At 47.9% G+C, this 13,218-nt stretch overlaps 2 protein-coding genes across 2 annotated transcripts in view; one reads left to right on the top strand and one right to left on the bottom strand.

Moving 5' to 3' along the window:
• JKAMP (JNK1/MAPK8 associated membrane protein) overlaps positions 1-13,218 on the bottom strand; it is a 57,349-nt gene that overhangs the window by 35,024 nt on the left and 9,107 nt on the right. The gene's annotated exons all lie outside the window — the stretch shown is intronic.
• Positions 1,170-7,394, top strand: GPR135 (G protein-coupled receptor 135). The gene has a single exon (XM_063947366.1). It carries the CDS (start codon positions 1,309-1,311, stop codon positions 2,584-2,586), a length of 1,278 nt encoding a protein of 425 aa, XP_063803436.1. The 5' UTR covers positions 1,170-1,308; the 3' UTR covers positions 2,587-7,394.

Consider the following 13,218-nt stretch of genomic DNA (forward strand, 5'->3'; position numbering starts at 1 on the left):
GAGTTATATAATGGCATTAAAAGGTGTTGTGTTCCACTAATGTGCAGCCGTACACTTAATGAATTGTTTTCATATAACACTGTATTGGAATAATGGGAAGCAAAGAAACCGCAAACTGTCCTCTGAGTCATACTGCACCAAGGGCCAAATTCAGACCTGATCGGTGCTGTGCGTTTTCGCACAGCAGCCACTCAGGTCTGAACTGTGCATGCGCCGGCGCATGCCAGACAGCCGACGGCCGTCTCAGCCCTGTGATCGCTTCTGACTGATTGACAGGCAGAGATGGACTGGCCGCGTTTGGCTGCCGTTTTAGGACTGTGCGGGCCGCGGCGGCTGCGTGACGTCACACGCAGCCGCTGTGACCCTCACAGCGACGACTATCTCCCTGCCAGCGCGCAAGAGCTACACTGGTAGGGAGCTACTCCCAAAGTACTAAAGCATCGCCGCTGAGTGATGCTTTTGTACTTGTGGGGGGGGGGGGCTGACATGCGAGGCGGACTAGCCCTGTGCTGGGCGTCCCCCTGCATGTCTGTATGACTGATCGTAGATGTGCACATCTACGATCAGGTCTGAATTAGGCCCCAAGAACGATGCTTATGGGTGCAGAGATCATTAGTGATATCGCACAGTGTGTATGGTCGCTGTTGGGTGGCCTGGCCCGGGAAACACTAGGCGATGTCGCACTGCAGTAACCGCCTAGTAGTGTGTCCCCACCTTAATAATAGTGTAATAAATGCTGCCCCACAACTGTCCCTTGCATGGGACAGCTACTATAGGCCCAGATTTAACAAGCCTTGGAGAGTGATAAATTGCAGCTAATCAGCTCCTGTCATTTTTTTTCAAACACAGCCTGTGACATGGCAGTTAGGAGCTGATTGGCTGGTACCTTACCTCCGTCCACTTTACCTCCATCCAAGGCTTGATAAATCTGGGGCATAGTATGTACAGCATTTAGAAAACATTCAGAGGAAATGCGTGTGGTCCAGCTGGACAGATTGCAGAGAAGGCAATGGCTTTACACGTCTGATGTTCTAGTGGAACGTATGTAATACAAGATCATTACTCATAGACAGAGCATTTACTGTAAACAGCTTTTAGGTTTTGCTGGTGCTAAAGAACTTTACATCTTCCCAACCCTGAGAAGCCGGCAGATTCTGTTTCCCTGGCAACCAGCGGTGACGTCACCGGCGTTCTAGAACCTGGACCCGGAGCGCTCAGGTTGCAGCTCAGCAGAAGCATCATCCCCGGCGTCAGCAGCTCCCTGCAGCCCCGGCCGAGGAATGCCTCCACCCGGCCTCGACGCGACCCATGGAGCCGCTGCTGAGCAACCTGTCGGCGCCGGGGGCCGGAGGAAGAGACGGCACCGGCCTGAGCAGCTCCAGCACCCCGGCCACGTCCAGCGAGGAGCCCGGGGGCAACGCGCTGCTGCACGGGGTGGCTCTGGGCTGCCAGGCGCTGCTGCTGCTCGCTATCTTCCTGCTGTCCTGCCTGGGGAACTGCGCCGTCATGCTGGTGATCGCCAAGCACCGGCAGCTCCGCACCGTGACTAACGCCTTCATCCTCTCCCTGTCCCTGTCCGACTTTCTGACCGCGCTGCTCTGCCTGCCCTTCTCCTTCCTGCTGCTCTTCTCCCGCGGCGGGGCTTGGCTCTTCGGGGACCGCTTCTGCTTCGCCAACGGGTTCTTTAACTCGTGCTTCGGCATCGTCTCCACCCTGACCATGACCCTCATCTCCCTGGACCGCTACTACGCCATCGTGCGGCAGCCGCAGGAGAAGATGGGGCGCACTAGGGCTATGCAGCTGCTGGTGGCGGCCTGGCTGACCGCCCTGGGCTTCTCCTTCCCATGGTACCTGCTGGCAAAGGAGCAGTGGGTGGTGCACAAGAGGGGGTACTACCACTGCATGTATGTGTTCCACTCCACCGGCTCCAGGCTGGGCGCTGCCTACAGCGTCACCCTCATCGTCCTCTGCTACCTCTTGCCCTTTGGCCTGATGTGCTTCTGCCACTACCACATCTGCAAGGCTGTGAGGTTGTCGGAGATCCGCGTGCGGCCTGTGACCACCTACGCCCACCTGCTCCGATTCTACAGCGAGATGAGGACGGCGACTACAGTGCTGATCATGATCGTCTTCATCATCTGTTGCTGGGGACCGTACTGCGTCATGGGGCTGGTGGCAGCGGCTGGGGACTACCCGTTCACGCCAATCATGGACACCGTGGCTATTTGGATGGCATGGGCCAACGGGGCCATCAACCCACTCATCTACGCCATCCGCAACCCCAATATTTCCATGCTACTGGGGCGGAATCGAGAGGAGGGCTACAGGACTAGGAACATCGCCGCCTATCTTTGTGCGCAGGGCCAGAACAGAGAGGTCAGAGGACGGGCTGATCCGATCCGTGACCGCTACAGTAACAGGCATCGGCCTGGCAGTAGGGTATCTTCCTCCAGTCCAGCCAATGGCGGGGACCTGGCAATGTGGGCATGCAAGAACCCAACTGTTTTGTTCTGTCGGGACGGGCAGCCGGACACCATGTCCGAACGAGCAGGCCTAAAATCAGAGACCGCAGATACAAGCCTTTGATGGACTGGCTGGTATTGTCCACTGGTTGGGCAGTCATCTCAGTATCAAGCAAAGTCTCAAATCTCCAAAATACCAAGTATTAAATCAAAAGATTTATATTAACCCTAAGATTACCATGTTATAAGTCCCTTACCCCTGACCTGTCCAGTACTGAACCAAGGTCATCTTACTGGCGGTTACTGGTGTAAGAAGACAGGATGGTCCTTATCTTGCTATGGAAGAAAAGTCTGGCGTAAGAGTGACTTCTGTGTTACAGAGCCTATTTGTGAAACACCTGAAATTTGCTAAAACGGACAATGACAAAAATGGGGAACAGAACCATTTCTAAGCTTATGTCTTATAAACAGGCACTACCATCAAAACTTGATATAACTTAAATTGAATTAAAATAGCTTTAAGAAGGTGGGTAAATACAGTCTTGCAAAGGATTATTTATTAAATAGAAGAGATTTACCGCGCTCTTACAATATTGCTCTGTCAGTTTTTGTTGAGGAAAATATCCAAAATCAGAGTCACCTGAAGGAACTCAGAACACAATTCATGCCACAAATAAGTCTTGAGAAAAACACAAGTAGCCACTAGGACGTGAATGCCATTTACATTTCTCTAACTGCAAATCTTTTCTCATAAGATTTTCAATACATTAACAGAACCCAGAAGTAGCAAAAAAAAAAAAAGTGGATCTTTGTAATGAAAAGTAACAAGACCACGTGAGATGTAGCTGCTGTGCAAGGTCCTTTTAGAGTCGCAGATATTACAAGTCAATACAATATTAACTTGCAACATTGACTACAGGAAAGTATTCTGCATTTTTTAAAAGCAAAAAAGAAACATAAAAGTGAGAATCACTTTAAAAATGTAGCAACCAATTTGGGCACATTTTAGCAATTTTTAAATACTTTGAATGCTCTATGGGGGTAATTCAGACCTGATCGCTCACTAGTGTTTTTTGCAGCACTGCGATTAGGTCAAAACTGCACGTGTATGCACCGCAATGCGCAGGCGCGTCGCACGGGTACAAAGCGGATCACCGCTCAGCAATGAATTTGTGTGACGGATCTGTTCACAGGGGCGATCGTAAGGAGATTTACAGGAAGAAGACGTTTGTGGGTGGCAACTGACCGATTTCTGGGAGTGGTTGTAAAAACACAGGCGTGTCCAAGCATTTGCAGGGAGGGTTCCTGACGCCAATTCCGATCTCGGTCAGGCTGCAGTGTTCGCAGCGGCTGAGTAAGTCCTGGGCTACTCAGAGACTACTCAAGATCTGTTTGTACATCTCTGCTACACATGCATTCGCACACTTGCAAAGCGAAAATACACTCCCCTATGGGCGGCGACTATCTGTTCGCAGCACTGCAAAAAAACCCTAGCGAGCGATGAGGTCTGAATTAGGCCCTGTGTCCGATAAGTAGATTGATAATGAAGACAAGAAGACACAATGGGATGGAAAATTGAGTGTTGTGATTTTTTTGTTTATTACTTGAATAAGTAAAAATTGGTGATATTTTCAGTGCTGCTAACTTCTGTTCTCTGTTCATACTCGGGCAGATATACAAAGCCTTGGAGAGATAAAGTACCAGCCAATCAGCTCCTTACTTACAGGCTATGTTTGAAAAAACGACAGGAGCTGATTGTTTGGTACTTTGTCTCTCTCCACATTATCACTATTCAAAGCTAAATACATCTGCTTGTTAGTGTTGTTGGAATGCCACTAGCTTGCCCAAATGTATGCATATACAGAGAGAGTTAAGGAAACCGAATTTAGAAGTGGAAAAGATTATAAAGCGTCTTGCAGGGACAAAAGATACTTAAATGAGATTTCTGATTTATGCGGAGCTTATTGAAATTCAGTGCAATACTGTTATTTAAAGGGAATTAATAATACACACTTGGCATTTGGAGAGGTTTAAACTTTCCTGAGGAGTTCCACGTGATTAAACTAGCTGTATGCATCCACTTTTCCGTTAAGATGTACACACTTATTCAAGCATGTGAGAACATCTGTGGTGACAAGGGGAAGTCATGTCTACGTTGAGGGTCCACAGCAGAAGAGGTTTGTTTATTGCCGCCTAGAAAAGTATCTCCTACTGCTATGGGCAGTAATATAGAATTTATCGCTGGTGCTCACTGAAGGAGGTGGATTTCATGCTCAGTTTGCAGTGGGTATAGACCCACCTAATATGTGCAGAGCAGGAGTAAACAGAATGCAATTGGATGACTACATAGGCCAATAGCAGGGCTAGTAGCTTTCTATTGGGTCATACCCCCAAGGCTGTGTGACCACTCCTCCCTTGCAGGCCACATACAGAAGAATAGAATCTACGTGTATATTGTTATGAAAGAGTAATTGAAAAGTAATTAGGGTTTATAGATGAAAGCAGTTGCTTAGGTAGTGTTCATTCTAGCACCCTGCACCTTTCAAAACATGTGCAGTTCCTCTTTCTTGCCTGGGGTGTCGCTCTCTGTTTTGGTTCTTCTCGGCACACTCTGGTCTGTATTTCAGTGCTGACATACAGACCAGAGTGTGCTGAGAAGCACAAGAGCAGAGAGCGACACCCCAGGCAGGAAAGAAGAGCTGCATGGATTTTGAAAGGTGCAGGGTGCTAGAATGAACGCTACTTAGGGAAATGCATCCTATAGTAACCAACCAGATGTTGCATGTACAGCAGACTATTAGAAAAACGTCCTCCAAGACCTGCTTATACCCCTCCAGTGATTATTGTTATAGAGTGACACAGTGGAGTGTGTGACAATGACATCAAACACCTTGGCTCTTATTTCGCAGTCACTGGCCATACATGGCTTTCCAGTCCATGCAGAATTGCTAAAGAAAATGCAAAATAATCCTATTTATATCAAACTCTGCTATAGATACTCGTATAAATGATCCTTTTATTATAATACAGCCATATTTTTAACGAAACACTGTGAAAAGCCTATTAATAGGATAATTAATATCCATAGTATTATCTCACTCTCGATGGTGCATTTAAAGATATAGAATCATTTTAGTTGCTATTTTTCATCTCTGGATAGAGAGTGGCATGTTTTATGTGGCGGTGGAAATATGTGGTGATAAGTTACCACTTTCTATTTGTGTTGATTAATTTGTTATTGCGCCAGCAAATATTTGTGGTTTTGGGATGCAGTACCTTCTCATAAGGTAAGGTGGCGCTATGTGCTACTGAGGTTTATGCCTGTATTGTAACCGCTAATGATAGATGACAGTTACATACAGCACCCAATGTTTCATCAGTAATGTTTCAATAGTGGGTTTATATGCAAATTAATTTTATATTTAATCTATGCGGGAGAAATACTACTTTTAAATGAAAATCTACTTTGAAAGGAAACCTGTCTTAAAAGGGAATTTTATCTTCAGGTGAAATATGTATTGCACATATTACTAAAATTCGTTGTTAGTTTTCTAGCTTCCTTCTGTGCTTCTTCTCTTCGTGTTTATATCATCAGGCACAATTGTCTAGTTGTGTTGCCTGCTCTGCTCTTTACATTGCTCACGGTTGTGTCCATAGGCCAGCTCTGTGCTGTATCCAATGTTAAATACAATTTTAAATGCCTGATTTTAAAGACATTGGGATTGATTCGGAAATGTACGCAATACCGATGTTTATACAGTTGAGCGATTATCGGCTGACTGCGCACATGCGCAAGGCTCCTTTGCAATGTTGCTTGCAGTAAGGATTTATTTGCAAACTGATTGACAGTCAGGGTGCAGAATTCAATTGTTATATTGCGCCCGATCTCCTGTCTAAACTGACAGGAGATGGCAGGGCGATATACAATTGATCTTTTATTTTATCGCATATATTGCGCCCATAGCAGTCTGTGTTTAGCTGCGTAAAGATACTACACCCGACTAAAGTAATGGGTGCGACGTGAAATGTCCCATTTGGGTGCCCAAACAGGTCACTTTTAACGCATTTCGGCTTGGCATCCCTGGGGGGGAGGGGAAGGGGTAAAATGCAGGCGCAGGCAGCCATCGCGTCTGAACTGAGCTACAATTGAATAGCACTGTTTGGGCTCCTTCTTGTGCCTGCTGGCGGAAAAACAGTTGAATTCCGCCTAGGGACTACTTTGGGGCTGTAACGGGGAGTGGCCCAAAAAACATGGCATCGTCTCCGTTTCGCAGCCATTTTGCGTGACCTTAGGATCACTCTGATGGTCGATTACCGAAAGATCTGCGACCGCCACTGCGTGTTTGTACAGAGTCGCTAGGATCTGCAAAGCCCACGGTGGGCGTCTGAATACATTTCTAGGTGGTGGCGGTGGCTTTAGCATATTTTCTCACATCTGCTGCGTACGGGGTTGCAGCTTGTGAATGCATTAGCGTACTTCTCTGAATCACGCCCATTGTTGAAAATCACCTAGTGTAAGGAAGGAATGATAAAGCAATGCAATTAGTAAAGCTCGCACACCCTAAAGTCATTTGTAGGTGAGCAAGCCTTTTCATTTAGATATTTTTTCATCCTTGTGCCAGGAATTCTTCATTTTGCCATTAATGTTGTAATTTATGTGTTTAAATAACATCAGCAGTAGGGGTGATCAGAAAGCACAGACTATTCACTTACTGGTGACACCCCATTATATGTCAATTCCTGCTCATAATCTGAAACGCCTTAAAAGTTCTTGCTCGGCTTATTCTGCATTAGAGGAAAGGGGTTGGGTTAATAGATGTTACTAAAATGCAAGTATTTTTCTTGTACAGTATTTAAGAAAAGAAAGCAAACTGTGTGTGTGAGTGGATGTCTATTATTTTGTAAAGAAATAAAAGTTTTATGCATCAAGAACTTAATATTGTGATTTTATTTTAAAAGATTTATATTGTATTGAGTGTAATATACATTGTGCGGTACACAAGGGGCATTTTAATGGTCAGGATCCCGATGGTCACAATGCCAAAAGTCACAATGCTGATCGATTTCCGAAGGGGAGTATTGGCTTCTCAGATATCTGCTACAGTCCATCCATTTCTGACTGCAGTGCAGCCCCACAATGGAGGGATGCGATGCTGGCCCCCACAGCTAACGTCATCTGAAGATGGCATTGTGCTGCTGTAGCTTGTGGGCTACACGTAGCAAAATTATCCGGCAGAGGGTTCCTCCAGAACCCTCCCCTGCAATGGCCACCGCAGATGCGTGGTTAGTAGATAGCGCGAGAGTCATGATAGAGGAGTGAAAAGACTGCTGATGGGGTCAATTTCTCTGGCCACATTGTGGGTAAAGGGCTCCCCCAGAATGGGCGATATAACATACTGTAAAGTGAATTGAGGTGTTAATATCGTGCCCAGATTGCACTGTAAATGTGAAAATGATAAATGCACCCCTATGTATGTTACACAAGGTCTGCGAATGTGTTCAACTTGTGTAGGTATTTTCTATCAGGCAAATTTGAAACTTAAGTACCGTATATACTCGAGTATAAGTCGACCCGAATATAAGCCGAGGCACCTAATTTTACCACAAAAAACTGGGAAAAATTACTGACTCTAGTATAAGCCTAGGGTGGGAAATGCACGGTGCCAGGGGTTTTCATGCTCAGGGTGTCATGCTCGTTGCCAGGGATTTTATGCGGTAGGTGTTATGCTTGTTGCCAGGGGGTAATGTTTGTTTCTAGGGTTGTGCCCCCAGTGCCACATATACCCCCAGTGACAGATAAAAACATGCCCCCGTTGCTTTGCCCCCAGTAGTTATGCCCCTTCTTTGCCCCCAGTATTTGTGCCCCCCTCTTTCATTGCCCACAGTAGTTATGACCCCTCTTTCTTTGCCCCAGTAGTTGTGGTGCCCCCTTTCTTTGCCCCCAGTAGTTGTTGTGCCCCCTTTCTTTGCCCCCAGTAGTTGTTGTGCCCCCTTTGTTTGCCCCCAGTAGTTGTTGTGCCCCCTTTGCAGCTTACAAACATAAACACACACTAAAACAATACTTACCACTGCCCCGCTCCTGCTTCCCGACCGCTTCTTCTGCTGCTGCGCTGCTCCGCTCCGTCTGGCCGCCGCTCCATCTGTTCATCCGCTCCGTCTGGCCGCCGCTCCATCTGGATCCCCGCTCCGTCTGGCCGCCGCTCCATCTGGATCCCCGCTCCGTCTGGCCGCCGCTCCATCTGGTCGCCGCTCCGTCTGGCCGCCCGCGCCGGCGCCCGCTTCCCGGCACCCGATCATCTCTATGGGAGAGACGTCATGACGTCTCTCCCATAGCAACGCCGCACAGACACTAGAGGTCAATAATGACCTCTAGTGTCTGTCCCTGGAGCCGGCTGCAGCGGACGCCCACACAGCCCACGGCGTCTGCTGCAGCCGTTGACTCGAGTATAAGCCGAGGGGGGCTTTTTCAGCATAGAAAACTGTGCTGAAAAAGTCGGCTTATACTCGAGTATATACGGTAAGTAAGCTTTATAGTGTATGGGTTCTAAGCTCTCCAGTAGACTAATACCGCTTTCACATCGCTAACCCAGTAAGGAACCGGCTTTTGAAAACGCTTCCGACCCGAGTCTGAACACGCTATACCCCTTTTGCATCGCATTTTCGAGTGGTCTTATTACCGGGTTATTCCCGGGTTGGTGCCTTTCACACTGAACCCGGTTCACCCATTTAAAACAGTGTGATGTCATTTTAAATGGACTTTTCTGTCTCACATTGATGAGGTTTCAAAGGTATTAAAAGGAGGGGCTGGGGACTGCTCAGTAGTGCAGCAATCATGGCCGACACAGCACATGTCTCTTTATTTATTACCTGCTGTGAGGTATGTTGGAAACCAGAGGCTGCAAGCATCCTTGTGATGTTTTTATAGATTATTGCATCCTTTACGGTGCCTGTAATTTGGTTGGCGATTTCAGCCTCCCCTCTGATCCTCAACAACTCCCTACAACATGCTCACACCTGGTTGCCATATTGTACATGTACTGTAGCACTGTAGATGCAGTATAATAAAGGCTCATCCACTGTTTACAGAGTGCTGCCTGTTATTTCCGGGTCCAGACAGGTGACATCATGCAGGGAGACAGCCTATCACCTCCTTTTTAAGATTCCCGGGTTGAATATACCAGGTCTGAGGCTTTCACACTGCCAAATGACCCGATTCCGAACCGTGTAGGATCCTTCTTTTTACACGGGTAGAAATACCGGGTTGTTTGACCCGGTAAATTCATAATGGCGCTTTCACACTGCAGCTCAAACCGGGTTGACACTGCTAAAACTCGTCAATATACCGGGTTATTTTTGCACTGTGATAGGGGTATAAAATACAGCTTCACTTACCTTTGCTTTAGGCTTCTTTGGAGAATGAACAGTGATATTTCATAAGCATACACTTGTATTATTTTATAATAGGAAGGGCTGTTATCAAGGGCTACAGCTGGTACATACTGGGCCCAGCTGAGACGATGGCCCTCAGCATGCCATGTTCGATTTTTGTATGGGAGGCGGGGCAGTCAGCTACCTCCCCTCCTAGCATCCTCCACCACAGTGGAAAGGTGGAGGGGAGATGACTGGAAGACATGGAGACCACCGGACCGGCTGAAACAGCGGTATCTGTCTTTTTTTTGCACTGCAGAGTTTTCAAAGCAGAAAACCTTGCTTTTCTTTTTCAATAGGATAATGCGGGTATCGGGAGCGCGCATTCCTGCGGTAATCCAAAACTGGATGCAAGGTTTTTTTTGCAAAACCCTACACCCAATAGGATTCCGCCTAAGTCTCACTGTATGAGAACTCTCTTCCACCGCCCGGGGTAGTATACACTCACCCAAGGCTGGATTAAGGGCCTCATGGCCCTGGGGCTGAAAATATGCAAAGGCCTATTATGAGAAGCAGAGGGGGTGTGACCAGCGCCATGTAGACCCTGTACACCAGGGGTGGGCAATTATTTCAGCTGGGGGGCCACTTAACACTTTCCAGATAATATCGAGGGCCGCACACAAAACAATGTGGCTCCAGCAGGGTACTTATCGCAGATTATGCTTCGAGTACATTCCCTACTGCCACCGACATTGAATAGTCAGGTGTCAAAGCACCACTTGCTAACAATCACATTTAATAATAATAATTAAAAAACAAAACTTTTTCCAGTTATTTTTCCCTCTCATCTCCTCCCTCCGTGGACAAAATAATCAGCTCCCCTCCCCAGACAAAGTTGCCAGCTTCCCTCCCTGGACAGAATTGCCAGCTGCCCCCACCCTGGCACCCCCACACTAGGCACCCCTGCCCCCTTGCCAGGCAGGTCCCGCTGCCACCCGCCATCCAAACATGTACCTTACTTAGGTGCTCTTCCCCGAGTCCAGATAGTGCTGTACCTGTGCTGCTGCATGTATTCAAACTGCCCGCCACACGCCGCCCGCATCCACGCTGCCGCTCTGCCTTTGGCTCCACCCCCAACAGCGCCTGATATCAAAGGTAGTCTGGCCGGCTGTACCCAATATAGCCAGCAGCGCTGCTGCCTACGGCTCAGAGGTAATGCAGCGCAATGACAAGCCGCTCAGCCAGTCGGGGTGCTTGTCATGGGCTGGGCAAGATCAGTTCACGGGCCGCATGTGGCCCGCGGGCCGTAGTTTGCCCACCCCTGCTGTACACCATGTAGACCCTGTACACTATCAGCCCCAATCTCTCCCTAAATATGTAAAAGTACAAAAATATCATCATTGTGTGTGGCAAATAGAAATACAATTTAATGCTTATGATCTATGGCCGACCATGTGGCCAGCTAGTGGCTGGTCACCTTCATGCAGTCATGATGATGGGCCTATTTTTATGTGGAGGCCTGGAGCTCTATACGCCCCATTGTTAATCTGTCCCTGCACTCGCCCCTTATGCTATGTACACATTATGTGATCCCATACGATACAATATTGTATGATATTGTATAAGATATCATATCAGATCGGATCGTGTGTACACACTACAAACAATATCTAGAAACAAAGTAATCACTGGAGTTCAAAACCACACAATATCACCTCATCAAGACTGCATGCAGTCCGATGTATGACGTCCCATGTGACCTGCGGGAGCACGCATCATACGTCGGATCATGCATACACATTATGCAATATCATTTAGGACTGAACAATGGGGCCGATTCAGACCTGATCGGTGGTGTGTGTTTTCGGACAGCCGCGATCAGGTCTGAACTGCGCATGCGCCGCAGTGCGCCGGCGCATGCCAGACAGCCGACGGCTGTCATAGCCCTGCGATCGCCTCTGCCTGATTGACAGGCAGAGGCGGTCGCTGGGCGGGAGGCAGCGTGCCGGCGGCGTTTGGCCGCCGTTTAGGGGGCGCGGTCCGGGCAACGCAGGTGTGCCTAAATCATTGATGGGGGCGGGCTGCGTGATGTCACACGCAGCCGCTGTGACCCTGGCAGCGACGAGTAGCTCCCTGCCAGCGCGCAGGAGCTCAATAGGGCGTCAGTGGCAACCAGACCTCTACTGCACTGCTGGCCCCGGTGGGCCGATTATAGGATGTTTAAGCCACGGCACTACGGATATATACAGTACCATCTACACTGGTGCGGTGAGAAGTGATTTACCTTTGACTATATCCTATTTCGACACATATACTGGTGGAGCGAGTTCATCCAGTCATTGTTAGATTGATGACTATGACTGCGCGGAGACCGGCTGGACATTAATAAGAGTCTCCGCAGTCGGTACTGTTAGTGAGATATATTATCCTCTGGACATTCAAAAGCGTTCACTAGTAATATCACTGAGACAGATTATTACATCTGCCCCAGCACATTAGGGAAATAAGTGCAAATTTATTTGTCTCCTACAATGGAGACATTTACACCTGATATTACCCATCTAATATATGTGGCAGCATAGAAGTGATTATAATATTGGATTAGCGGATTTCTGCGGATGTATGTTTTTATTAGGAGTGCTATTTTAATAAGAATTTACTTACCGATAATTCTATTTCTCATAGTCCGTAGTGGATGCTGGGACTCCGTCAGGACCATGGGGAATAGCGGGCTCCGCAGGAGACAGGGCACATCTAAAAAAGCTTTTAGGTCACATGGTGCGTACTGGCTCCTCCCCCTATGACCCTCCTCCAAGCCTCAGTTAGGTACCGTGCCCGGACGAGCGTACACAATAAGGAAGGATCTTGAATCCCGGGTAAGACTCATACCAGCCACACCAATCACACCGTACAACTTGTGATCTGAACCCAGTTAACAGTATGATAACACAAACGAAGTAGCCTCTGAACAGATGGCTCACAACAACAGTAATAACCCGATTTTTGTAACAATAACTATGTACAAGCATTGCAGACAATCCGCACTTGGGATGGGCGCCCAGCATCCACTACGGACTATGAGAAATAGAATTATCGGTAAGTAAATTCTTATTTTCTCTAACGTCCTAGTGGATGCTGGGGCTCCGTCAGGACCATGGGGATTATACCAAAGCTCCCAAACGGGCGGGAGAGTGCGGATGACTCTGCAGCACCGAATGAGAGAACTCCAGGTCCTCTTTAGCCAGAGTATCAAATTTGTAAAATTTTACAAACGTGTTCTCCCCTGACCACGTAGCTGCTCGGCAAAGTCGTAATGCCGAGACTCCTCGGGCAGCCGCCCAGGATGAGCCCACTTTCCTTGTGGAATGGGCCTTTACAGATTTAGGCT

This window comes from Pseudophryne corroboree, chromosome 12 (assembly GCF_028390025.1).
Source record: "Pseudophryne corroboree isolate aPseCor3 chromosome 12, aPseCor3.hap2, whole genome shotgun sequence".
NCBI classification, from domain to species: Eukaryota; Metazoa; Chordata; class Amphibia; order Anura; family Myobatrachidae; genus Pseudophryne; species Pseudophryne corroboree.